This window comes from Tauraco erythrolophus, chromosome 4, assembly GCF_009769465.1.
Source record: "Tauraco erythrolophus isolate bTauEry1 chromosome 4, bTauEry1.pri, whole genome shotgun sequence".
NCBI classification, from domain to species: Eukaryota; Metazoa; Chordata; class Aves; order Musophagiformes; family Musophagidae; genus Tauraco; species Tauraco erythrolophus.
The window spans coordinates 70,237,068-70,263,315 of NC_141468.1; the positions used below are offsets into that span (position 1 = coordinate 70,237,068).

Below are 26,248 nucleotides of genomic sequence, written 5' to 3' on the forward strand. Positions count from 1 at the left end.
GGGTCAGTGCTGGAGGGCACTGGTAACAACAGGGACAGCCATGTAATCCCACAGCTGTCCCCAGCTCTTTCTGTCATCCTGAGCAAGTCTTTCCAGGAGCTGTTTTGCCTCCTTGTCAGCTTCAGCAGCTGGATGCTGCTTCTCAAGGCTCTTTGCAATGAAAAAAGCACTTTAATTAGGCACAGAACTGGTGCTCACTCCCTAAATGTTAATTAGCCCCACAGGGGAAAAAGCAGCTTCTTCTGAGAAATGCCAGTTGTGAGTCTCCTGCCCCTTCAGTGGGTGCAAAGCCCCCCGGTCTGGCGCAAGCTCTGCCTGAATCCCAGTGAACACAGCAGCAGGAGTCAGGGGGCACCTGCTTCTAACAGCTGGTGCCCTCCAGCACCATGGCTGGCAGTGCTGGGTTGTAAGGCTAAGCCCCCACCTGAGATGAGAGTGGACACCTGGGCTTTCCCTTAAGGCCCTCTTAACTGAGCACACTTCCTGCTTTTACCAAAGTGAAGGCTGCAAGGACCCGCTTCCTTCAACTTTATTGAAATTTTCAGACAGCAACAGGCAAAGAATTGCCATAAGCCAGGTAGAGAAAGAAACCATCAAGTGCAGAGGCACCAAAAATTAAACCCCCATGAAGGGACACTCACTCATTTTCTCTTCTAAGCAACAACCAAGCAAACACGAGCTGCAGCAAGGAAACAAAGAGGCAAGGGCTGTATGCCTGCAAGAGATGCTGTTGCAGCCATCACCAGTCACATTAGGAAAGACTGAGGGCCCTTTAAATCAGGGCCAGTGCTAGTTCTGATCATCTGAGCACAGGCTGCCCCCCCTGCCCGCCAGCTAAGGCAGGATTTATTTTGCCAGCGTAAGCAGCAGCAGCATTTGAGATGGAATGTAGTAATTGGGGTGGAGAACAGCAGACAGCAGAAGAAAAACCCTCCTTGATAACTTTAACCTCAGCAGCAGTTAGCTCCTGTTGCTCCTGCTCATCTTCAAAAAGAAACAACAGGGTTGTCCTGCCACAGTAGTGCCCACCTTCCAGGAGGTATTTTCCACAGGCTGGTGTCTCTCAAAGGTGCTTAGTTCAAGAGTCCTAGGATTCACACTGACACTTGACTGACTCCATCTATGACTCCCAGTCATCCTCATCCTCCTCACCCACGGGCTGCTGTGGTGGTGGGAGGGGTGGTATTGAGTCTGACATACGAGCGAAGGCACCAGCAGGACTTCCAGGAGCATCAGGATTTCCAGAGGCTCCCGGCCCTTTCCCTGAAATACCTGTGAGGGAAGGAAAAGCACCAGTGAGTGACACCATGGGGATAGAGAACAAAGAGGCTCAGCAAAAAAACCACATCTGGTACTACTGCTCCCAGCACCTAGGTGACCCAGGTAAGCAGAATGCCCAATAAGCTTAAGTGCTGCCACAGCCCTGCACAAGGGCTCATTTAACTAAAGCTCCATCTGAGCAAGTCCCTGCCCCCTCCTCTGCCAGGCACTGAGGAGTCACACTGACCCTAAATGCCCCGGCAAACCTGCCAAGCCCTGAGGCAACTCAGGTGCCCCCATGGGCAAGAGGCACAGCTGTCCCAGCACTGAATTAAAAAAGACACTGCTGTCCCTTCATCACAGGCAGCTTTCAGAGTCTATCCCTTGCCTTGGACACACAACCTCCTCCAGTGCCTCCAGCTGGAGTTGAGGTAGAGATTCCCCTGCTCACCCTCTGTAAAGACATTCCCAGCCGCGCTGTGGCACACTTGCCAGGGAAAGTGTCTCTGTTCCTGTTTCTAGGGCTGTGGCTGACACAACTGAGGTTCCAGAAAGGTCTTTCCCTCTTTCCCAGGGGGAAGGAGCAGCCCACTCTGCAGGACAGTACCTTTGCGCCTCAGCACCAGTTTGTTGAAGAGGTCTGACATCAAATCTCCACCTTGTCCTGTAGCTCTCACTGAAACAGAGCAAAACTCCGCAAGTCAGACAAGAAGCAGTGTCAGTGAACCTAGCGCTGTGGCGAAAGCATTCTCCTGCAATGCTGCCTTCAGATTAAAGAAAACCACTCATCTTGTATCCCACCCCTTAGCTCTCCCACTATAGTCGAATTTCCAGGTCTGGAAAACACCAGGCACTGCAGGGTAACATCTTCTGGGGAAATCCAAGAGTGGAACTCCTGGAAGGGCATGAGGGGCTGGGCATTTGCATTCTGCCAAACCAGCTCCAGCAATACCCTCCCCAGCTGCCTGAACTAACATGTTCAGACTGACTCGGCTCTGCTCCTCTTCACCTCAGGGTTTCCTTTGTGTGTCTGTCCCGATACAGCACACGTGAAACTTCTACACATGCCCTGAGAGAGGGGATCTCCATCAGTAACACAAATGCCCTTCTGGCAGATGGGGTTTAGCAAGTTCACAGAGCTTTGGCTGAATGGGAAACACTTAAGACCTCCACCAGCCTGTAAGGAGACACAATGTTCATTGTATGTTCACTGTGCTCCTGGATTGCCCATCTACCCCCAGACCTAGAGGTCCCCAGCCTAAGGCAGAGAGCGAGGAAGATCAGTTCTGTCAAAGAGCCTCAGCACCTTGTTCTTGTTCCTTCTGCTTCTTCTTCTCCAGCTTCCTCTCCTTGACACTGCGGAGGTTGGCCTTCCCAATGCCGCCGGCCTGGCGGATGGACTCCAGGAGACTGGCGCGCCCAGTAGAGGGGTTCACCACCTCCTTCGGGGCTCCCTGGACCGAAGCTGCAGGGACAGGGAGGACAGGCAGCAGCCGCGGGTCAGTGCACTAGCTCCAGGCCCAGCCAAATCCCCATTGAAAAGGCTGCTCCAGTACCCCAGCAGCCAGCTTCTGCCTGAGGTGGTGAGCCCAGCCCAGACACACCTCTTGGTGGTGGGCTTAGCTCAGCCCAGCCAGCAGCAGCCTTGCCAAGGAGGAATTGAAGGCTTGCAGCTCCCAGGCAGGCAGGAGTAGCTTTCCTCCTCTGTCAGAAGGCTGGGAAGCCACAGGGAACCGATCAAGGACACAGGCTGAAGCCAAGGAGTCATAGATTCTGCTGGTGAAGCTGTAGAGATGCCCAGCCCTTACCTGCAGGCACTGCCTTGCTGCTCTCCTCGCTCGCTGTCCGGGCTGGCTCAGAGGGGGCTGTGGGCTGGGGCAGGGGTGGCGGAGGAGGCACAGTAGCTGGCATAACAGGAGGTGGTGGAGGAGGTGGTGGTGGAGGCGGCGGCAATAGCTCAGCATCTTGAAGGTCTGAAAGATGAAAGAAGTTGCATCTAAAGGGTCCCAGAGGACAGCACGCTGAGAGCTTCAGCTCAGAGCTTTGCATGCCTCAGCGGCAACAGATCAGAGTCCTCAACAGGCACTGTGCAGTACAGCACTGCCACCCTTTGCAGCATCTCCTAACAGCAGGCAGAGTTAAGCTAAGGCAGAGTTTGAGATTCCCCTACTCTGCCCTCCCCAGCCGCATCCCACTAGGCCTGCCCAGCTCACCCAGGGGCATCCCACCAGGCTGCCACAACGCCAGTCCCTGGACACTGCACTCCCTCCTCCCTAGGCATGCAGGAGGTGAGGGGCCCAGAGTCTGGCCAGCACTCGAGCAGCCTGGAGCTCTGACTCAGGCCCAAGTACAAGCCAGAGGTATCTCCAACATCCATCTTGAAATCTCCACCAAGGGACTTTCTGCCTTGTCTCCACCTTCTAGCAATCCCTGCCTTCCTCCTTCACAGGGTCCAGGGATGAGGGATTGGAAATACCTGGTTGCAAAGGCTCCACTGACTCAGTGTTGAAAGTGGGCAGCTCTGGAATAGCACTGCTAGGGGCAGACGGTGCGATGCCGGGGCCCAGATCAGCGCTGTACATGAGATCTGCAGCAATGCCAGGCAGGTCTGGCAGGTAGGACGGCACATCGATCTCGGGGACCTGGCCCAGATCTGGCACGTAGAAGTAATTTTCAGCTACCTAAAGGAAATCCAAAACGAAAAGATAAGGCAGCGACTATGCACTTGCTTTCTCTGGCAGCAAGCAGGGGAAGTGCAGGGAACAGCCTGGGTGGCAGTCTGAGCTGGGTTTACATGCCATCTTGGTACAGTGGCCACTCACCAGCTACCCCTACAACTGTGCTCTTGCCCTGTAGCAACTCCCTGTGCTTGGAGGCTACCCCCTGCATACCAGGCTTGGAAAAGGCAAACTGCAGGAGGAGGAAGAGGTGCAGGACTCTTCCCAGTTTCTTGCAAGTGGACTCTATCCTACCCTGAAGGTCTCAGGCACCAACTTCTGCAGCCTACAAAGGGCAGTCCCTTCTCCTCCAGAAGAGAATGTGACTGAACCATTTCTGAGATTAAGATGCAGAAGAAGCACAATCAAGTAGTTAGAGGTTTGGTTTTGTGCTTAACACACAGGCATAACAGTACCAAAGGTGCATTGTGAATAAAGGGCTTTGTTAGCTATGCACACTGCTATCTCCTCCGGTGCAACACGATGAGCAAACGGCTCCCAGGCTTCTTTCCCCAGCCCCAAACCAATGTTCAACCACATACCAGCAAAGCTCCAGGTATGGCCACTACGAGGTGTTGGGAACAAGGTCATTCACATGCTGGGGCAGCTGGTTTGGTGAACTGCTTACCCCATGTCCACACCAAGCACAAACCCTTTGTGCATGCTGGCTGGTCTTTCTGTTTGCACCAGCAGGCACCCTTTCCCAGCCGGAACGATGGGGCACAGGCCTCCTCCCAGGCACCTTCTAGCCATGGCACCTCACCTTCACTTTCCTCACAAGGCTCAGGAGTTAGCACAAGGGGGATTATTGAGTGATGTAGCCTCCAAAATTCTCTAAAACCCTCAGGTCTAGCATCAAGGTGAATCGATATTGCATTACTCTTCTCACACCACCCAGCAATAGCTTGACCAGAGAGAAACACCTGCCAGATTTGAAGGTTTTGTGTCATCCATCAAGCCCAAACCAGGACTTCAAGCTCAAAAATGGACAAGGTCCTTCTGATAAGTGAGACACCCTGCAGCCCGATGACGGGCCATTGTCCTACCTGCTCTCCATCCTACAGAAGCCCCCTCCTTTCAGAGAGCTGAGCACAATCCCCTGAAGGGGAACCAGCTGCATCCACACAGCTGCATCTCACCTGTCGGTCCAGCTGTCCCCTTTTGGTGATGGAGAGAGGAGCATCAAAGAGTTTCTCTTCTGTTTCTGTTTCCAGAGCCACATTGGTCTTGGTCACTGCTCCAGCCAGAGGATCCAGGAAAACATACTTCTTGTACCTAAGGGTAGAGGACACGTGTTTCAGCGATGCCACCTTGAGAGTCAAGGCCAGAAGAAACAATGAACCCAAGAAGGCCTTGGAGGTGCAGACCTCCTGACTTCCTCATGCAGGTGGAACATGTTGGGCCTTCCAGTTTCCTTCTTCTAGCTCCATTTTCCTGCCTTTCCCCTCCACAACCAGGTGGCGATCAGCTCCCCACCCTGCCAGTGCAGCCTCCACATTCATCCTAAAGCAAAGCCCCCCTGCACTGCCATCATTACCAAGCTCGCCCCCTCCCACGGCGTGGCCTGAGACTGTCCTACAACCTGCAGCAGCACACGAGTCTCTCCTGGTAACTTGTCACTCAAGAGGCAGGAGGAAAGATACAGAGGGGAAATAATCTGTGGCTCTGGGGAAGAAAGAGGAGATCCACCAGCTGAAAGCTCAAGAACAGCTTAAAGAAGCTCTTCAGTACGGGCAGAAGGAGGAAGCACGAGGCAAAGCCCAATGGGAAAGGGATCTTCAGTGAGAGGCAGTGGAGACATTAAAGCAGCAACAGCAATAAAGTGTTGCTGTGAGGAACCACCCGGAGAAGGAGCAAAACCTAGGCAGGCACATGGGCAGAGAAGAGTGACAGCAGCTCTCAAGGCCGGAGAGAAATTATTACAGGGGTATGAGAGGAAAAACTAAGTCAGGGAAGGGAAGTGCAAAGTTGGGTTGAAAGCAGGTGAGTGGAGGATCAGGTGCAGACAAAACAATGCCTTCCACCCAAGGGGAAGAGTGGGGAAGAAAGGGTTGCTAGCTGGAAGCCGGCAGAGAGGTATCAAACCCTGTCCTATCAGGAGCCTGGTATGCAAGACCCCCAAGAAAGCAAGCAGCTACTGCTGCCCCCGGGGAAAAGAAAGCTCCTCTGAGGACAAGCAGGGTCAAGTGAGCAGCACAGCACTGCTCCAGCTCTCACAGGTTCTCGGTGGTGTTGAAGAGCAGCAGGGAGCTGAGGGAGCTGATGTTCCTGGGGAGACTGCCAAGGCCTTCTTCTGCATCATCTTCCTGGTGAATTTTGGTGCTCACGCACAGTGGGAAGTACTTGAGTTTCTCCTGCAAGAAGACAGATAACAAGGTGGTAACACTAAAACCACAGCTGCTGAGACAGGTCTCCTCGGCCACCACAACCCACACTGCTGGATCCACTGTGTGGTCTGAGAACCAACCCTACACTGCTCCCTCTCCACCTCCCTCTGAGCAAGGAAGCACATGAACAACATTGCAACCCATGCTCATGAAAATCTCAGCTGTCCAGACTTATGGCACGTGCTTTTGGTGCCACGGATGGGTCATATTGAACAGGTGTTGCTGTGCCGAGGATCCACCAAAATAAAACAACCACTCAGGCTCTACAGCCGGAGGCAAGGATCAAGCACCACAGTCTAAAAGTTGCAGTGTCTCCAACTACTAGACATTTTCATGCAGGCAGAGTCCCCCAAACATCTCTATTACCTCCCCTCTGCTGCCTTCAGTTGACGTTTTAAGAGACGTGATCCCAGCGGTGGGGTATGCAGGGAAGGCAAAGGAAAAAGAGGTTAGGAAAAACAGAGTGCCTGCACTAGGCAAGAGATCAGGCAGAAGGGAGTGCGCAGGGTGGAACGTGTGCCAGATGGTTTTGCAAAGCCTGAGGGATTTGCAGGAGTTTTCAACTCTAATGAACTGAAATCTCCTCTCTCTCGCTTCTAAAACTTCATGCATAATATATAGAGCTCCCTTTAGAAAAGGACTTATTACATCTGAACCGCTTGACTTTTATATAGAACAGGAATTGCCATCCCAGATCAGACCAGTGTTTCAGCTAGCGTGACAGCGCCTGCTGCCAGATGCTCGGGAGGGATGAAGCTCAGTGCCCACAGAACTATTTGCTGCAGAGGGAGGAAAGGCATCAGTTCCTGAACCCAGAGACAGCCTGGGATGAACGAACCTCCACCCCAAACCCCTCCCCACACCTTTCCTCAGCCCCTTCACAACTCCTGTTCTTTCTCCACAAACTAGGACAAGCGGCAGCCCAGCAACTGCAAGATGGTAAGTGTTCATACCAGAAGAAGCCAGAGCACTAACTGGGACAGTTTGCTGGGCTAAATAATTGGCCACACTCTTGTGATTTTCTTCTGTCACCAGAAGATGACCGCTTCAAACACTGTTCACAGCTTCCTACTGCCTCACTACTTCGAGCATCCCTGCTCTATCCCATTCTCTGAGTCCTTCTTCCCTCCTTGTACTTGTATGGGGGAAATGGAGACCACTGTTGGTCCAGTTTTAAGACCACATCTCAGTGACATAAGCAGTTTCTGCTGATTGAAATTTCAGGCTTGAATTTGGTAGCCAGAAATGCTGGGAAATGGCTTAGTCACAGCTCGGTTAATCCACTAAGAGTTTGTATGATGCTCTGAGCCTACAAAATGCTGTAAGAAAAGACCTGGGAGGTTTTGATTTAAATTTTTTTTTTTCCCCCCCAAAAAACACGTTCCAACTTGTGAAAAGTTCACTGAAATAAACATCTTGAATTTTTACAGCAGCAAGTAGGCAAAAAATATATAAATTGTTATTTAGAAACCATAGAAGCAGAGATTCAGAAATAAAGGTTCTTTTGATCATTAATATTCATTTCCCAATGTTTAATTTTTTAAGCATGAGGGAGTGCTGACGTTTTTGCTAGAACTGTTCACACACACTTAGCCCTCAAGTCATATATATTTTTTTTAATTCTCTCTTTGTAGACTTCAATTAGCACTGGAAGACTGTGCATCACTTTAAGGGTGGAGTGAGAAACCAACCATTACCTACATTTACTTTTAAGTCTCATCTAAGGCAGTTATAAAAGCACTGAGCATGAATATTACTCTGAAACATGAGGCTCTACATAATCCTTCTAATTTAAATGCCACCAAAGTGCTAGTCTTAGTCAAGTACCTAGATCTGTTTTGAAATTTAGAACAGCTACCTACTGTCAATAATATCCTGCAACTGTGAATTCCACAAGTTAACAGGCCATTTAAAAATGAATTTTCTTATAGGGACATTAAGGCCTTAAGCCAAAGGTTCAGCAACTTCAACACACTGAAGTCATGGAGGGTGCTTGAATGCTCAAACACTCCAATCTGAGGTTTGGCACTTGGCAGGACACTGCGTTTTCAGGCGTTTTTCTCCCTAACAGCCTACAGTTAAAAGTAAATAAAGTCACCCTGGGTTTTAAGTTTAATTAAGCACGCACTCTTACAAAGGGAACTGGGTTGATACACCAGAAACCCCATTTCCCCCATGCCAATGGTGTGCTGAGGCTAGCTGGAAAAGCACTTGAAGATCAGCAAGTGCCAAAAACTCAGTTCAACCTCCTCATGCCCATGGTGGAGGCAGAATTCACAAGGACACGCCAAGTTACTGACATTTTTGAAGCCTTGCAAGGTTACTTCGGCAGTGGACTGAAACTTTTGCTTGGACTTCTTCACAAGTCCAGGCAGACCATGTCTCTCATCTCATTTTCCAGCCTCCTGAGGGGCTCCTGCAGCACTCAGGCACAGGTCCCACTGCAAAGGCAGTGCCCAGCACCTGAGAAGCCCCACAGGGCTGCAGCCATCTCTCTGTTCAACCCTGCCTAGCTGCTACCACAGCCACGTGCAAAGCGAGCGGCATTCCCGGCTCACCACGAGGACCCTGTATCCAGCACTCTTCTCCATCAGTGCTTACCTTCCCAACCTCAATAGTGCCTTCACAACAGCTGAGTTTTCACTTGCATGGGGTGTGGAGGGGGAAAGGAAAATTTCCCAGGAGTGAAGCATTAAATAAAACTGTAGAACCACACACGTTTCCAACTCAGCTGCTTTCTTCCCAGAGCACAAAGACTAAGTGCTGAGTGCAGGCTGCCACCTTGAACTGAAGTGAGCAGAGCTTGCTCTCCTGGTGGGGTGTGCATGCCTGTGGATTCAGCAAAGGCCACTGTGACTGCTCCCAGCAAAGAGGCTCTCATTAGAAGTGAAAACAGGCAGCGAGCCTCTGCTGAAAGCCCTGAATAATTGAGGAGGGCATAAATGCAAACATTAGACTTCCCTCTGTCACATTTCATTACTGCAAGGCAAGTCAGGCTCCGTGCTCAGCCATGGCCGAGAAGGGCCTGTACCGCTGGAAGGTGGTCAGAGCTTGGTCGCATCAAGCCCCACACAGCACACCAGCTGCTCCTGGCGCAGGACCCTCCATCGTTCCTCCGCTGACAGCCGGTTGCCAGCACAGCGGCGTGTCCCTGCCCCAGGAGGGCTGCAGGAGCTGGTGTGTGGGTAAGCTTGGCAAGAGTAACAAGACCACTGCATGAGGTAGGGTCAGCAAAGCCAGAGAAAGATCAACAACCCCAAAGAAGGATCAAAAGATGGGTCACAGGAGGGCAGGAACAAATACAAACATCCCCTGGGTCCTGCAACAAAGTCCCTGTGGCGATGGCAGCCTTGGTCACAAAGGGCAGAACACAGCAGCGGTACTGAGACCACTCAGGACAGGGAAGAGATGGCATCACAGGCAGATGGCGAGGCAGCAGGGAAGGGCATGCAGAGCCTACTGGAGCCAGTGGGGCAACTGGATGGGCACACCATTTGCTCTTTGTGGGACACTATTTTTTACCAGCTGATGCTCTTCTCAATGCCCTCCCTGTGTGAGGGGCTGTACATTGGCACCAGCCCTTCAGGGAGGGAGAGCATCTCCCCTGCCCACCCACCACCTACCTCTGCTCCCTCCATGTTCTTTGATGGGATGGGGCCACCAGCCAGACAGCACAGCCATAATCATCCTCCCCTGGCCAGCCAGCAGCAGGTCTCATGCTGCTCTGCCCTGCACTACTGCCAGGTCTCAAAGAAAGCATGAACTCTGCTCAACTTTGCCAGCTGTCCATTCGGCGAGCAATCCTGCTTCCCTGGCCTGGCTGAAATATTCATAACGTCACTGTGTGAGGTCTCAACTCCATTAAAACTCAGGAAAGTTTAGCGTGATAAATTATTCAGGGGCAGCTTTATTTTTGGGCCAAGGCACACAAGGATGAGGAAGGAAGTCTCTTTAGGGGTGGAGAGCAGGGAAGTTGTCAGGTTGATCCCTAACCTTTCAGGAAGAGCACATCTGCTACTCCTGGCACAGTGCATACACAGCAACTTTCAAACTTTAAACACAGCAACTCTTCCTCCCCTCCTTCCAACCCGGGGATGTCGACCTAAATTCTTGGAGAATCCTTTGGTAGCATTTCCTGCCAAACCCACCACTTTTCAGACCTCCCTAAGAAGCCCCCCATCTGCCACTCAATCCACAGGCTAAATAGGGAGCTCAGTACTTCAGGACCTCCTTCAATACCACCAGCTGCAGACATGTGTGCTATAGGCACACCTGGAAGCCCCAAATGCACTGGGTACTGAGATTCAGCCCCTCTATAAAGGGTTTGCAACCTGCAATAGGTGAACACAAGGCAAAGGAGAAACAAAGCACAAACGAAAGACGTAAGGAAGCAAAATAATTTCCTCCCCCAAGATATAAAACTTAGCTGAGAACAAGGGAGGGACAATACTCAAGTGTGATGCTTTCCTGGGACAGAAAACGCTCTGATGACTCCTTTGTCTCCTGACACACTCACAAAAGCACTTTTACCTTTCCCTTCTCAATATTGCTTATATTGGAGCCTTTAAAAGCTATTTTTCAAACAATTATGACCCTGATTCCAGCTGCCTTGCTATGCAGAGCCGAAGCCTTAAGGCCAGCCAGCAGCACTCACCGGCACCGCTGCAGGAAACAGCAGTGTTTCAGGAAATGGAACTGCTCCGGAGAGTTGCCAGCCAACAGCCACCCAGAGAGCTCGACCACTGCACCAAGGTCTTGTACTGACATGGCCCTCTCAAATCAGCAGCTCCACAAGCTTCTCAGCCTGACCTCACACACCCCTGCCAAGAAGCCAAGCTGAAAAGATGTTCTGCTCCCAGCTTACATCCTTGTTCTACCCAGCCTTGGTCCACTTCACCAAAGAGACTAAGAGCCTCCCAGCTTCTCTTTGCTTGTTTATGTCAAGGTCTGTTCTCCTCCTCCTTACCTGCAGAGCTTTCTCATCCAGCATTCGGTGTTTGCTCTGAATCTTGTGTCTTGGCCATTTCTGTTTAGCTGGGTCTTCTGCACCAGCAAAAATTGAACTATATTCCTGCAACCTTTCAGGGGCTGGATACTTGGCACTGGAAAATACCTATGGAGAAGCAAGAAGAGACTGGAAAATCCCAATAATTAGGCAATCCTACACTTCAGAAACACATGGAGTGGAATAAGCACACAATCTGTGCTGTCAGTGGGAACTGACAGCCTTGGAGCCAACAGGCTCCTAAGGGCTATCTGCACAGACTCAAACATGCAGGGGCTGTTACTTCTGAAAATGGAAGTGCCAGAGCTTCTCTATATATATAAGTACCAGGAGATCATTGGCAAAAAGGCTTCTACCGGCAGGAATGGAGTTGGAAATACTGTACAAAATGGTGCAAGGATGGAGAAAGAAGGATTTTCACTAGTTTTACATGGCTCAAAGGGATTAAGATACTCTGAAAGGGAGGCTCTCTAACAGCAGCTTTCATTCCAACAGCCAAAGCGTCTACGAGCCTGATGTGTGAGGGTGCTGGGCTTAGCTCAGCACAGGCCTTTTCTCTTTCTTAGGATTCAGTTGGGGCAGCAACCTCTATAGGCCTCGTAAGGCCTGGAGCTGTGTGGCTCATGGGTGCAAAAATCATCAACCGGCCGAGTCAGGAAGGGGATTCTCATCGCAACCCTGCTCAGCAGCAAGGCACGGAGAGGCTAGCAGGCAGCAGCTGCGGCAGCCAAGCACCTCTTCTTCTCCAGAGCTTACATAAGGAGCAAAGAAAGAAGGTAGAAGGAAGAAAGAGGCCATGCAGCCTTCACTGAAGTCACTACCTTAATAGCCTTCTTGCTGCCTTTTATCTTCTCAATCTTCGCTTGGGCAAGTGTGACTCTCTCACCAATTGCCTGAAGCTGTGCCCGGCTGGCCTCCACCCGCTGAGAGATCCTAGGAAGCAAGCACCTTTCTTAACATGAAGAATCCAGAGCCAGAGAATTTTTGGCAACAGCCAGTGCCCAGTCCCTCAGGGAAGGATGTGAACCTCAGCAGACATGTTTCATAGGGCAAAATAGTGCTGGTTGAGATACGCTTGTCTCGGTCCCATTGAGAGCTTTATGTACTTCACCGTGAAGGTAGGTCTAGTCCGTGACTCACAGCACAACGTTCTCACAGCTGTTGGAGACACAGCGCGGAAAGATAGAGAACCGCAGCTTTTTTGCGACACCAGAGTGCCACAAGCCCTACACCTCTCTGCAGGTACTGCTGACAAGAAAGCCACAGCTAGTTATCAACTGCCAACATATTTTTAATAAAAATGACTTGTTAAAAATGAAAGGCAACACATGCTAACAAGCAGAGTTCAAGACTCTCATGGCTTATCCTCTGCTCTACTATACCAGCAATTTGTGGCATGATTTATTTCATGTTGCTTTGCAGCTTTGTGATTTGGTTTCCACATCAGTTAAACAACGTTAGGTCCTCATTTGGAGCAACAAAGCATGCTAACTTGCATAATTTTCGCATAACTAGATCAGCATCAAAATGCTTTGGGACTGAAGTGAAAAGCAACCTGTGGCAGCAGAGGACAGCAGACACTGGTTAAGTACCTCTGCACTCACCATGTGGACACACTCCATTTCCTCAAAGCAGACGCCCTGCAGCTGGGGGCATGACAAACTGCCAGCATGCCGTGCACAGTTGCTATACCATGCTGCAGGAACTGTCACACAGGTTCAACCAGAGACGAGGAGGGACATTGGAACCAGGCATCAGCAACAGGCAACTACAGAATCGCCTCCTCAGAAGAGACCTTCCTTCCCCACGCACAACTAGCAGGTTCTCCCTAGCTTCAAGGTCAAAAGCTGAAAATTGTTCTGAATCTTCACCCCTCTGATGAAATCAAAGAATATTTTTACGACTATACAACCCATTAGGAGGGCTAGCACTCCATTTCAGCAGTGTTTTGTAGCAATGAGTTCCATCGTATCATTTTGTGCCTGTAAAAATCCATCTCAAGTATTGTCTTTAAATTTCACCAGAAGTCCCTTTTTGCTTTTGAGCAGACAGCTCCCATGCTTTTTTCCCCCACTCTAATTCCTTTCGGCAACAAATCTGACATAAGCAGTGATCTATGATTCTCATTTTCGAACTGTACCATACCCATCTTTTCAAGTATTTTCACTCTGTGCAGCACACTCCCTGTTACAGTACAGAAATGGACTCCACTAAAGCCCCCTCATTGAAGGTAATAGAAAAAATAGCAAGTACAAGCAGCCTGTTTACCTTGCATCAATGTGAAAGGCCCCCACTTCTTTCTCTAAACAGCTTTAAGCATTTCTGTTTGTTTATAGTCATGCTCCCCTCTTTCTGGAGGCATGAAAATCCTTCCTTATGCATATGGCAGGAGAGCACACAGCCTGTTTCTACTTCATTCTTTTTGGAGTGGGAGATGAGCAAAACTGAACCTCATGAGATTCTCCCTCTCAGAATTATTCTCCATTTCCCCATCCTTTTATTTTAAACACAGCCTAACAGCTTGTATTTTGTACCAACACCAAGTACAAATCTGTTCGTGATTTCCTTCCCACACCCTCCCTCTGTCTAAGTGGAGTAAGTTCACATCACTTATACACTTGATAGGTTCCTCAGAGTAGTTTCTGTTGTTCCTTTCAGTGTGGATTTCCTAGCACCTGTCTGCAGCAAATTTCATGTGTCATAGGGCTGTCCCATTGCCTCGTTTTGTTAAAGTGTGAGATGCCTCTAAAGGACCTAAGTCTTCCCTAACTGATCTGCCCAGCCAATTTTCCCACCTCACAGTTCACTTTTTTTCTAGGCATTTCATAATTGTATTGATTGACACTATTTCCAGCACTGGTCCTGAGAGCATCTGACTATTTTTACTTCCTTCAAAGCTGAAAAAAATTGGTCATTTATTTCTGCTTTGCCTCTCTCCCTCAAATCAATGATGCAATTTTCCCTCTCACCTGTGAGTAGACCCCTCTCCTAGAAGAGCTCAACAAAGCCTTTCTGAAGCTCCCTATAAAAGCAAGGTATCAACTGCCTTTTAGCCAGTACCCTGCTGACTCCCAGAGACAATTCTCAGGAGCTGACCAGGCACATGTTCCTCTCCCAGAAGGAAATGTTCAGCTAACAGTTATGCAAGCTCAGGCCTGGAAACCAGTAACCATTCTCCTCCCTCCCACTCCATGAACACGAGTTGAGTGAGGCACTGAAACGCTTCCCTCGCATCCTTTCCTGTCCCACATTATCCCCACTGCCTCACCAGGTATCACCTCTTTCTCTCCCTTCCCACGTTCACTCTTTCGCTAGCTGTGAAGAAGCAAAGGAGTTTTTCAGGAACCCCAGTCATCCTTACCTTTCACCCTTAACCACTTCCACATTTAACGTTAATCCTCTAAGACAGCCGGGTCAGGAGAGGAACAGTGCCACAACTGCCTTCACGCCCCCACCAAACACAGGTAGTGCATCGGCTGTTACAAAGTGCTTCTTGGTGCCAGAGTACCAACACCTCCCATAGCACACGGGTGGCATCAGGGGAAGAACAGAAAGCAAAGCACCTCTCAGCCTGCAGCGCTGCATACATCTTTTCTCATTTAAGGTTTGCTGGAACCTCTCTGAAAAAGCAGGCCTCCCTAAAAACAGTGTGACTGGCAATTACTGAGCCCCAGCTGCAACAGTCACGACACATGCAGAAGGGAATGAGAGAAGACATCCATAGCTTCATCCATCCCTACTGCCCACCAAATGTAACTTAGTGTGATGACATTCACCCATAAAAGGACAGTATCAGGCAGATAGCCCACTCCCAGCATAATCTGGGGAAGTTGTCCAGCACCAGCTCAGGTGTTTCAAATCATGATGGCTCTTCTCCAAGACACCCGCACTTTCTCCTGTGATCTCCTACTCTAGGATTTGACAGGCCAAATCCCACTATCCTTAGGAGATCTGCCAAAAACTTTCACCTGAGGTGATACAGATGCAAGCCCACAACACAGAAGGAATACACAACAGTTTACAGAAGTAATTTATTTGTTGCTGAGCAAGACAACTAAGAAAAAAATTATTAAACCCCCTCAATTCAACTAATCCAAATTCCATCACATGTACAGGCTCCCAAAAGTGCATGACAGTTATGCATGTACGGTTCAAGATACAGCTGTATGTGTTAGTTAAAAGAGACAATATATCATATTGATTCTGAAAAAATACATGGAAAAAAACTCCCTAGTGTTCAAGTGTCCTCCAGCATATTTCTACTGCTGTGGAAATGGAACTTACTTCAAGGAGTCAACCTGGTGTTTGTAAAGAAAGGAAACAGGAAGGGATGGAGAGTGCTGTTGCCAAGGATTTCAGGGGCAAAATGTTTGAAGCAAGGTGGCATTCAGACCTCAACCTCCATTTAGGAAGGAACATGTTACTGAGTGGCATTTGTTTGAAAGGCAATTACAGCCAAGACAGGGGGGGTAAATGTTAATAAAACGGCCCATTACTGCCCCTCAGAACCCTGTGCACTGCCAGCCAAAGACACCATCGGCATCTGAACCTACCCTGCACCTATCTTTTTAGTCACTGCTCTGTCATTTTGCTTTCAGTGCTCTTTTCTGCTTGAGAAACCCCTTTAGTCAGATTCAGTGTGACTTTGGAGTTGCAAAGAAGCAGGAGGCATAGAGCGACAGCCCCTCCCCTTTGGGCAGGATCTATTTTTTGGGACAAGCAAAAAGGGAGCCTACAGAAGAAAGGAGAATGTTGTATCACCTGCCTTCAAATCCTGGGCACTGAGCCAAACCAACCTTCCCCTCCCAATGCTTTTCTTTGGGGAAGTAATACATGTGGCAGATTAAATCTATCTAGTGGATTATCTCTTCTTAATCCATACAGACTTTTATTTTTGATCTAAGCAGATATCAAAGCCAATCTTTCAGCTGCTTTGATTCAAGCTTTCACATTCTCTCGTCCCTCTGAAATCTTTTTGCAGTCAAACCTCCTGCACTTCATCTCCAACTTAGATCTCATTTCTCCTAAAGCCCTCATCCTGCTGCCTTGAACTCTCCATTTTAGAGGCAATTCTCTCCAACACCCACAGCAGGTCCCAGGAATACTTCTTCTCACCTCACTGCCTCCCTCACTGGCCCCATATCCTCTGTCCCATCTGCAGCCACGGTGCAGATCACTTCCCGTTATCCCCTTATAACTTCTCTGATAATCCTCACATTCAGGCAGCTACTGAAAGATCCTCTGTCGTGTCTGTATCTGCTTATGGGGGAAAATTACTGTTCTCTTACTCCTATAGGAAAAAGATCTGAAGCATTAGGAATTTGGCATCCAGGACACTGTCAGTTGTCAGCATTGGCAATAATACTATATTTCTGTGAAGGTCTCCAAGCACTCCACAATGCCAAAAAAGAATTGTGATTTTTATCATCTATATAGTTCAAAATCTGAGCAGCTTTAAAGACAGGCTGACAGATTCCCAGAAAGGTGACTGACCAAGACAGAATTCAGGTGGAGCAAAGCATCACAGCAGAAGGAGACCCTTTGCTGTTCACGTACACATCACTCAAAAGTGACAGGGATGACAAAACTTGCGAAGAGGAAGAGAGAACAGGCAAGCTCCACACCAAGGTGAATGAGAAAGGCAAGGTAGCAGAGGCTGGGAGCAAACCTCTCTAGAATACCAAAGAACTTCAATTTCATGTCTGAAGTGCAAAAGTAAGCGATCAACCAAGGAGAAAGAACATTACGGAGCAGAATGAGAAATGAAGTTGCACGGGAGGATAAGGCAGTCAAAGATTGAACAACTTGCTTCTTAAAGGAGGACTGTACACATCACAGCAAGTCAGGCTCCTGGTCTCCCCCTAGCCCAGGATCCGGCCCCTATCTCTCTTCCCCTGAGAGATAGCAGGGGGATGCTCAGCATAGCTGGTCTAAACTTCAGGGCATATAGAGATAAATTTGTTCTATAAATCCTTGGCTTTTTGCCTAAAAGTCAAGCTGCCTTTTTTTTTTTTTTTCCTCCCAAAGTGTGCTTTTATTAAATTCCTCCCTTACTGCAGGAGGTGTGAGTTAGAAAGGATGGAGTTTATGGTTCTTGTATTTGATTACATCCCTAGACTCTCCAAGTGGCTGGTGCTGGATCAGGGTAACAAGGGAAGATAACAGTGCTGGCTGCCATTCATTCTTCCACAGCACCGTTGCCAAAACCAGCATGACATCGTTACTGATGAATGAGATACCATTAAACGCCTAGGACAAGGTTCAGAGGGCTACCAGAAGTGAATGAACCACTGGCCAGTTGAGGAGAGACTACCTCGCAGAGGAGGGGAGACATCATCCCATGATGAAAGCAGCAGCAGAAGGTGGTGCTGAGGGAGCTAAGTGTCCATGTATCTTCTCAGGTTACTGAGCCCCTTCGTCACCTGCTTCTTTCCTGGGACCCAGAGGCACATCATTGTTCTCTTCTACTTGTATGCTGCAGAGAAGAAGAAAATCTCAAAACTTTTTCAAGTTTTAATTTATCTAAGAATCTTCTTGAAAAAAGGCCATGGGCTTTTATGGCTCCTCAGGCTGCTGAAGTGATGGGGAAACATCAACACGTCGTCCCTAGTACCTATAGCTCAGGGCTTTGATGCACAATCCACCAGACACTAGAGAGCTGGGCTAGAATATCTAAATGTGTTCTGGCTGGCTAACAAAGGATAATGTTTTACGAGGCACAAGAGTGTGCTTCACAAACAGCCTCACCACATATGGATGTCGCTACACACCGCGGTGGGCCAGCTCAGAGCCCATGCAGCAATGACCAGCGCTGTGAGAAGCGGGAGCCCCACTCTCCCCACTCCCACGCAGTGCCTCTGCCTCAGCAGCTGGCAACATCGCAGGATCGAGACGGAAAGAGCAAAGGAAAGGCTGCTAAGACATTTACCATTTACAGCAATCCAGGGGAGCATTCAAAGCCAGTTCACAAAGCCGATTCACCTCAAAAGTTTGAAAGGTAAAAGGCAAAAATGCATGCTTTTTATGAAAAGCCAAACACGTTCAACCTCTCAAAGATGAACTTGTTTGCTTTCTGCTCTTCTCTCTCCTTCATATTTAAGCAGTTTTTAAAGTCTTACTTCATGTCTGAGTAAGTGTAATCAGAGACTGTCATCATACACCACCTCCGACAGAAAGAAATCCCAAGTGTGATAGTGTAATCAACGTTCCTTCCTCCATTAAGGGTTTGGGTATTATACTAATTAATGTTTATCACACTTTGATTGCTCCTTGAGCCTGATTTGCAGGTGTTTCGGCATTCACGTATTGCCCCGCTCCTGTGATGCGGAATGGCTTTTCAGATTGGAGGGTGATCAAGGTTGCCAGGTTATCCTCAGCAGGATCTGGCATACAATCACTCTCCACAGGCCATGCTCTCACAGAAAAATAATTTCATTTTGATTTTTAAGCTCTCATTTCACAAGGTGCTCCCACTACTGTGAATTAAGTTTATGTAAAACTGGAAACTTAGAATTTTGACCTATCATCATGGCACTCCCCTCCCTCTTCCCCTGCAGCTTGTTCTCCTCCCTAGAAAAGCAGCTTTACTTTTTTCTTAGCCTTTTTTTTTAAAAAAAAAAAGGTCACAAACAAGTTGATCTTTAACCTTCCAACATTTGACTTGCCTCCCACCACTGACTGATCTGAAAGCGGACAGGCTTTCCTTTTTTTAGAAGAAATATATATCAAGTAAAAAGTCTGTGTCTACTAAGTAGAAAGTCTGTGTTTGCAAATAAAGTACATAATTAGATCTTCTATTTAAACTATACAGGCTACTGTGGGTCAAACTACTTCTTCGTTAATAGTGTTAAGATATATGAACACAACGGTTCTACCATCACAGGGACAACTTTTGGGAAGGATGCTCTAAAAGCAGTAATGGGAAAAAAACTGGTTCTTCTACCAGTACTGCTGGAGTTTCATAGATGACCTTTTGAGTTCCTCCACTGGCAGTGTGGGGGCAGATACTGAACAACGTCTTGGAGCTGCTTCCAGAGCAGCAGCCACAGAAATAGTCTTGAGATATTAGGCAGCAGGTGCTCTAAGTACTAGTAACTGGTTTGTTACCTACATAGTCTTCACTCACCCTTGCAAAATTCTCACAAGTATGTACTCACTGAAGCTCAATCTTTTGTAGTAGTAGCCTTAAGTGTTTTGTTCTCGTTTTTTTTTCCCCTTCTTTTTGTTTTAAATCACTATTGAAAGGAAGGCTAATCCTGTTTAGACAGAATTTTATGAGACTGTCAGAAGTAAATTTTATTTCCATGTTGCTTGAAGTTATGGATCATATTTGGCAGATAGCTTGAAGTGTTTTGGCACCTTGTAACCTTCAATTAATTTACTGTGTACACAAACATTAAGTTGCTTTTTCTCCCATCAAAACTCCTTTCTTAAAATAGCCAAAGATCTTCCTCCCTGTCCTCACAGAACACAGAAAATGTGTATCACCACACAGAGTCACAGGAAAATTAAGTCGTGGAGAAACGCCCAGGTGACCCTGTGGTGAACGATATCTGGGGTAGGGAGAGATAACACCTTTAAAAAGGTCTCAGATTTCTCTGGATCCCTGAGCGTAGAAGAAACTCTTTCCTAGCCTATGTTTGGGCATCGTGTCTGATTCTACCCAAACAATGCTTCTGTTGTACACTTCACTCAATCAACATTATGCTCAACATTTCCTATCAGCACTAGTCCCAGGAGACAGATCAGCCTGGATTTAAATGTCTGATCTGTGCCTTCTCCCAGGTGAAGGTGCAGGACAAATGCATGACCCACCAGCCAAAACTGCTGTTTCTTCCGAGCTTCACCTGAAGGTAGCAACAGCAGGGACTAGCACTGACAAGTCCACAGCAGCCTGCCCAGCCCTTTTAGCCCATGCCTCGCTTGAGCCAAAGATTCCTCACTACATCACCATGATAATGTGGGAAGGAAAGGTGACATTTTCAGAGCCTTCCTCCCCACTGGCAAAGCAGTCTACACCAACTCTACATCGCAGAAAAAGAGGAAAGCCTGGTTTAGAGCACAAGATGAGGAAGTTCCTCTTTATTCCTAGTTTTCCCCTATGCCTTTCAAGTGGTTTTAAATCAGTTTTCCTGACCAAGGTAAGTAGCACCCAGTTGCATACGTGTGATAAGAACTGATTTAGTGAACATCCCTAAAGGTTCTACTAGAGGGCTTGCCTTAATGTAAGGCTGAATCTGAATATACCAGGTAAGCTGAGCTCCCGCTTGTTCACTGGGATGGTGGCTCTTTATACCAACATGGCACATAGCACAAATTCTGCTCCTAGTCTGTTCATCTCCACTACCAAAACAGTCATTGCCACCAAGAATAAGAATGCTGATCAAAACATGCCCGCCTCCGAAGTGGAAAATGATTCCTTGTGATCCAAGTTCAAACTCCAATCATTCTCTAAGAAAAGCACTGCCTTTCGTTGCATTTAATCAAATGTCATTAGAACTTTATAGCTTTTTCACCCAAAGATCTCAAAGCAATTTCCAAGCACTAATTAAGTCTCAGTTGTTTGAGCCACCAAGAGTGGAATCATTTGTTCCCCATGACAAAGGAAATCTGGGGAAATTCACAGCACAGTCCCAGCAGACCAGATTTTCAGTCCGTCATTCACTAATTTGAACAATTTTTGCTTTAATTCACAGCAGTTAACACATACATTTCAGTAGTTTAGTTTTCAGTTTTACTGAGTTTAAGACCACCCGTGCAAGTACTTCCACACTCTTCAGTGCCTCCCCATTGCCAAATCTGTCCCACTGCTGCCTTCTAGAGTAAACTACAGACAGCAAGCGCACTGAGGCGAAACACTGACCGTTCTCTCCAACACCACTTCTTCCTCTGGATCCAAAATATACCCTCTCCCCACATTTAAGACACAAGTTTGAAGGTAAATGTTTTTGCATTGGTTTTAAATTTTCCCCACTTCCCAGTAGCTGATGCCAATCACACGAAATTTGACTTGCATGCCACAAGTTGAACCCTCCAGTCCCCTTTTCAGTAACGGGTATTTAAGAGCTGTCATTTACAAGCCAGTAATCACACAACAGTCACCAACTAAGATCGGTCTCTATAAGCACCGTCCTGCACAACTGGAGTTGCATGTTCAGAAGGAAAGCCTAACCAAGAAAAAGGACTTGCTACCATAAAGCAGTCTGTTTCATCAACTGTGAAACCCTAAAAGACAACCGCACTTCATCTCTTCTTGTAACTCTTAGTCCCCTTCTGACTTCCACCACATAACAAGGGTCTGCTTCTGCAGTCTTTCCCACTTTGTCTGACCTATTGAGGTTGTCATCAGATACTTGGTAAACGACCTAATTAGCTTTTGCAGGATGACTGGGAGTATCCAGCTCATTTTGTTTTGCTCTCAACACTTTCTGTTTATCATATTTGCTGTAGCAGTTGCTGTACTTTCAACAACTTATAACTCAATCACATTTCTTCTATTCCCTTCTGCTCTTCCTTCAATTAGACACTTCTGCCCATGTGAGTGTTGCCACTCGCTGCTTCTGTTCAGCGGTCAACGATCCTCCTTAGCATCTTATGAGGACCAGTGCCGACTCCCAAGATTCCCCCAAAATTTTGCTACAATGAAAACAAGCCGAACCACATAAGATATATTTTCTCAGAAACAGTTATCAGCCCTTTGCTAGTTATAGAATCATAGAATGGTTAGAGTTGGAAGGGACCTCAAAGATCATCTAGTTCTAAACCCCCTGCCATGGGCAGGGAAACCCTCCACTACACCAGGTTGCCCAAAGCCTCATCCAACCTGGCCCTGAACACTGCCAGGGATGGGGCATCTACAGCTTCTCTGGTTATGAAACCTCATTGCTAACTATGTCTTCTCCCTTTCTCACCCATGCTTCCAATTTGAACTTCTTCTTATAACACATCCTCCTCTTTCAAAACAGGTCTCCTGCTCTTAAATGAAAGATTTCTTTCCTCATTTTTTGCAAATGGAGCTTTTTATTTCAAAATATTTGCTCTTCAGAAACAGAGGTTGTTTAGTGCCACTTCTTCATTTTCCTACAATCGATTGCAGTCACACTCAAATCTCAAAAGGCACCTTCTATGATATGCCCATCAACAAGCTAATTCGAGCAGAAGTGCTTCTTCAACAAATGAGAGTAACTCTCTATGACACACTATCAGTCTAACACCTTTCCTGAGTGATTACAGCACTTTCTTACTTTCTTGAGGGATTTCTAGTTACTTTTCCCCAAAAAACTTTGGGCCCCAGGCAGAGATTTTTCTAACAGCATCAAAGAGCAGATGCCTCACTGCTCAGACTGACAGCCACTCTGTCATTTCAATGAAACAGTCTGTGGCATATTGGTGATCAGACATCACCTTTAGAGCAGTTCTAGACACATGATTTCATTTTCCTCTCTGTCCTTTTAAAACTCATCTTCCTCATGTAGTGACTCACAAATAATCATTAAGAATGGAAATACCAGCTTCACAATAATACCAGAACAAATTTGTACAGTACACTGTTCAAACCTCCTTCCTCACTCCAAAACTGCCAGGACCATAAATTCATAAATTTTAATAGCCTAACCACTACCCCTGTGACATACACAATAAATGTTCTCACAGACCAATGCCTTTAGCAGCAGCTAATCCCCTCATCCCAGCTAAAAGTAAGCATGAAGCATAATGAAGGGCATGATTTTGGCTGTGGGGTTGTTTGGTGGTACCATCCCCCTCCCCCAAAATCGTGCATGTGCTAGAAAGAACAAAGAAAACCCTGCCTGGTGCTCAGTAACCCAACAGGAGTTGTGTGACTTTTCTGATGGAGGGAGGGTGAGAAGCTCCCAAACCCCGATTTGTTCTGGAATCAACAAAATCCAGGACGCCACCGCCAAAAGTATTGTTGTTGAAGCAAAACCAAAGAATCCCCAGTAGTTGGGCCAAAGTGACAGAGAAAACTGAACAGTGGAGACCATGAACTTTCTAGTTTCTTGGTGCTGAGCTACTGGAATGACTGACATATTATATATATTTCATAGACAACCAGAAAGGCTATTTCCGCTACACTATCACAGAGCAGAAGTGCAATAGCTTTACCTTCTCTTCTAAAAGGAATGTCCTGTTACGCCTCTTAAACCCATCAAGCACGTCTTCTTATTCAGCTTTGATGGTAGATCTAAAATGAAAGTCCTACAAGTAAAATAAACCCACGTATTTGCATGTTAAAATATATATTAATCCAGAATGAGGGTCATATTCTTGGATAAATTAAGAATGGTATCTAACACAGAAGATACTAAATTACTCACCTGGGGTTTTCTCTTTAACACACTTTACCATCCAAATCCTTTATCCCTGGCTCCAAAAATAATTTTCATCCCCTCCTCTCCCTAATGGCACAGCACGGTGCCTTCCTGCAATAAAATGATTGTCTGGAGAGTTTAGATGGAAGAAAAACAAGAACTCCTTTATTAGGATCTGCAAATGGACCTGCTTTCTCCAAAAGCGCTGCTCTGTCTTAACTGTCAGTTGCATTTACACCCAAGCTCTAGCCTACCCCATTTGGAAGAGCCCAGTGACAGCATCACAGCTAGTCAGAAAGAAAGACCATGGAAAGAGAATTTAATCCTCCAGTCAAGTGTGAAGAACAGACCTTTGGCACTGGTGTTTCCTCCTGCAACCCTCCCTACAGTGTGCACACTCCTACTTATATAGGAGGAAGCCTGTAATACACATTTCAAGCCACTCAGTGTTATTTTCCAGACAGTTTTCTCCATGCTAGATCCCTGATGGAAGTCATGCCTGTAAAACAAAGTGACTTATTTACATCTCTTCCTCCAGGGCTGACTGAGCAGACAAAATTCATCCATAGGAAACGAAAATTACTCCAACACACATGTGAGTCCAGTGTCCGAAGCTGGTTGAGAAGGTAGAGCTATCACTTTGTACAAGAAAAGAATGACATCGTAATTGCGTCACAAAGACTGGGATTGGGAGAATCTGACAATATTGCCAACCTGCGGGCTAAGAAATTAAAAAAAGGGAACATTTCTTTTGCTGTGAGGCACACAATGACTTGCTGTTATGATCTGCTTCTCCTTGGGTATTTCCAGAGAGTAATAGCTACAGCCACTTGGGGTAAAGGGCTGGAGGAGAAGAGAATGCCTCTTTAGATGGGGAAGGTCACAAGATCTTTTCCAAATCTCTGTTAATTAACTGCCACCTTCTGCCCTAGCAGTTTATAGACACAACTTATTGCTGGACAAACTCTCAGCCAGTGCATTTCCCATCAAGTGGATCTGGATCCTTCCAACTCACAGCCATTCAGAGTACTTCACAGAAAGGAAGTTTACTCAGCTGCACAATGAGTAGACTTTCAGAGTTCTCCTGGAGAACCTTCTCAAGGTACCACAACTGAGAGAAGACAGGGAAGCATACTTAACACACTCACACTGAAGGACTGCAGCCATGAGACCTCTTTGCATTAGTCACTCACAGGTGTGGCTGGAAGGTCTGTCCCACCTCTGCTCTCTGGGCAGCCCTCAAGTCCAGGTCACTGCCTGGACTCTGAGTTGACATTTACATCCCACCAGCCTCCTGAGGGATTGGCACCACAGCTGTTAGCAAAACTCAGAGACATACTGTAGCCCAACTCGTCCACCCACTACCCTCAAACTCATTTTCCTACCACACCTTCCCACCACACTCATGCTAAACTGCTGCGTGCCTCCAACTCAATGCTACCTTTAAGGCTCTCCTAAACATTTCTGAACACTACATACAAGTGATTCACATGTTAACAGCTGTCTGAACCATAGAATGGTTTGGGTTGGAAGGGACAGGTCCCACAGGCAGGGACACCTTTCACTATATCAGGTTGCTCAAAGCCTCATCCAGCCTGGCATTGAACACTTCCAGGGATGGGGCATCCAAAGCTTCTCTGGGCAACCCGTTCCAGTGTTTCACCACCCTCAGAGTGAAAAATGTCTTCCTTATATCTAATCTAAATGTGCCCTCTTTCAGTTTAAAGCCATTGCCCCTTGTCCTATCACTACATGCCCTTGTAAAAAGTCCCTCTCCAGCTTTCCTGTAGGCCCCCTTTAAATACTGGAAGGCTGCTATAAGATCACCCTGGAGCCTTCTCTTCTCCAGGCTGAACAGCCCAACTCTCTCAGCCTGTCTTCATAGCAGAGGTGCTCCAGCCCTCGGATCATCTTCATGGCCCTCCTCTGGACCCGCTCCAGCAGCTCCATGTCCTTCTTGCGTTGGGGACTCCAGAGCTGAACATCATCACCATTATTATTTCTGGATGCATTATTCATGCTCTACGATATTACAACTTTCAGCCATTTGAAACCTCACTGCATTAATGCATCAGACAGTATTTCTGACGTTCCAGAAGCCTCTACAAGCATCAGCTGGTTCAGACCCTGCTGCACTCTGCTTCAAAGAAGGTTATTTTCACTGCAATTGCACAGTGCTTGGGCTCCGGGCTATTCACACACTACCTTTTCGATCTGGAAACAGTTCAGTAAGCAAAAAGTTACATCTTGTCAACAGCAGAGTGGTCCTCTTGAGCTTCCACTTCTTACAGCAGTAAAAGCTGGGGTAATTATATCACTGTACTTTTTGTTACAAGATAGCTCATAAAAGTTTAAATCAATTTATAGCAGTTGGGGGGTATACAAAGTGATCCACCCTTCAACTTAGCCACAGCTCTGTCCTCAAATTGACTGTGCTTTAAAAATAACCATCGGTGAAAGAAGGCAATGTTTATCAAGATAATTACTTGTCGCCTCCACAAACGGGTCTAACATTTGTTTCTTTTGCCTCTTGCTGCTACAGACTTTATT

The 26,248-nt window shown here is 47.3% G+C and overlaps 1 protein-coding gene across 2 annotated transcripts in view; it reads right to left on the reverse strand.

Annotated features, from left to right (window-relative positions):
* Positions 1–47: 47 nt before the first annotated feature.
* Positions 48–26,248, reverse strand: part of WASHC1 (WASH complex subunit 1) — a 45,544-nt gene continuing 19,343 nt past the window's right edge. Inside the window, exons 2-10 of one of the 2 annotated variants that reach the window (XM_009984271.2) lie at positions 12,191–12,302; positions 11,331–11,477; positions 6,195–6,331; positions 5,117–5,252; positions 3,737–3,941; positions 3,069–3,233; positions 2,567–2,725; positions 1,868–1,936; positions 48–1,272 (exon numbers count right to left, since the gene is read on the reverse strand). In XM_009984271.2, coding sequence (XP_009982573.2) covers positions 1,121–1,272; positions 1,868–1,936; positions 2,567–2,725; positions 3,069–3,233; positions 3,737–3,941; positions 5,117–5,252; positions 6,195–6,331; positions 11,331–11,477; positions 12,191–12,302 — 1,282 coding nt within the window. In that variant the 3' untranslated portion in view covers positions 48–1,120. The remainder of the gene's footprint in view (positions 1,273–1,867; positions 1,937–2,566; positions 2,726–3,068; positions 3,234–3,736; positions 3,942–5,116; positions 5,253–6,194; positions 6,332–11,330; positions 11,478–12,190; positions 12,303–26,248) is intronic. The other variant, XM_086611199.1, reaches the window with a different exon arrangement.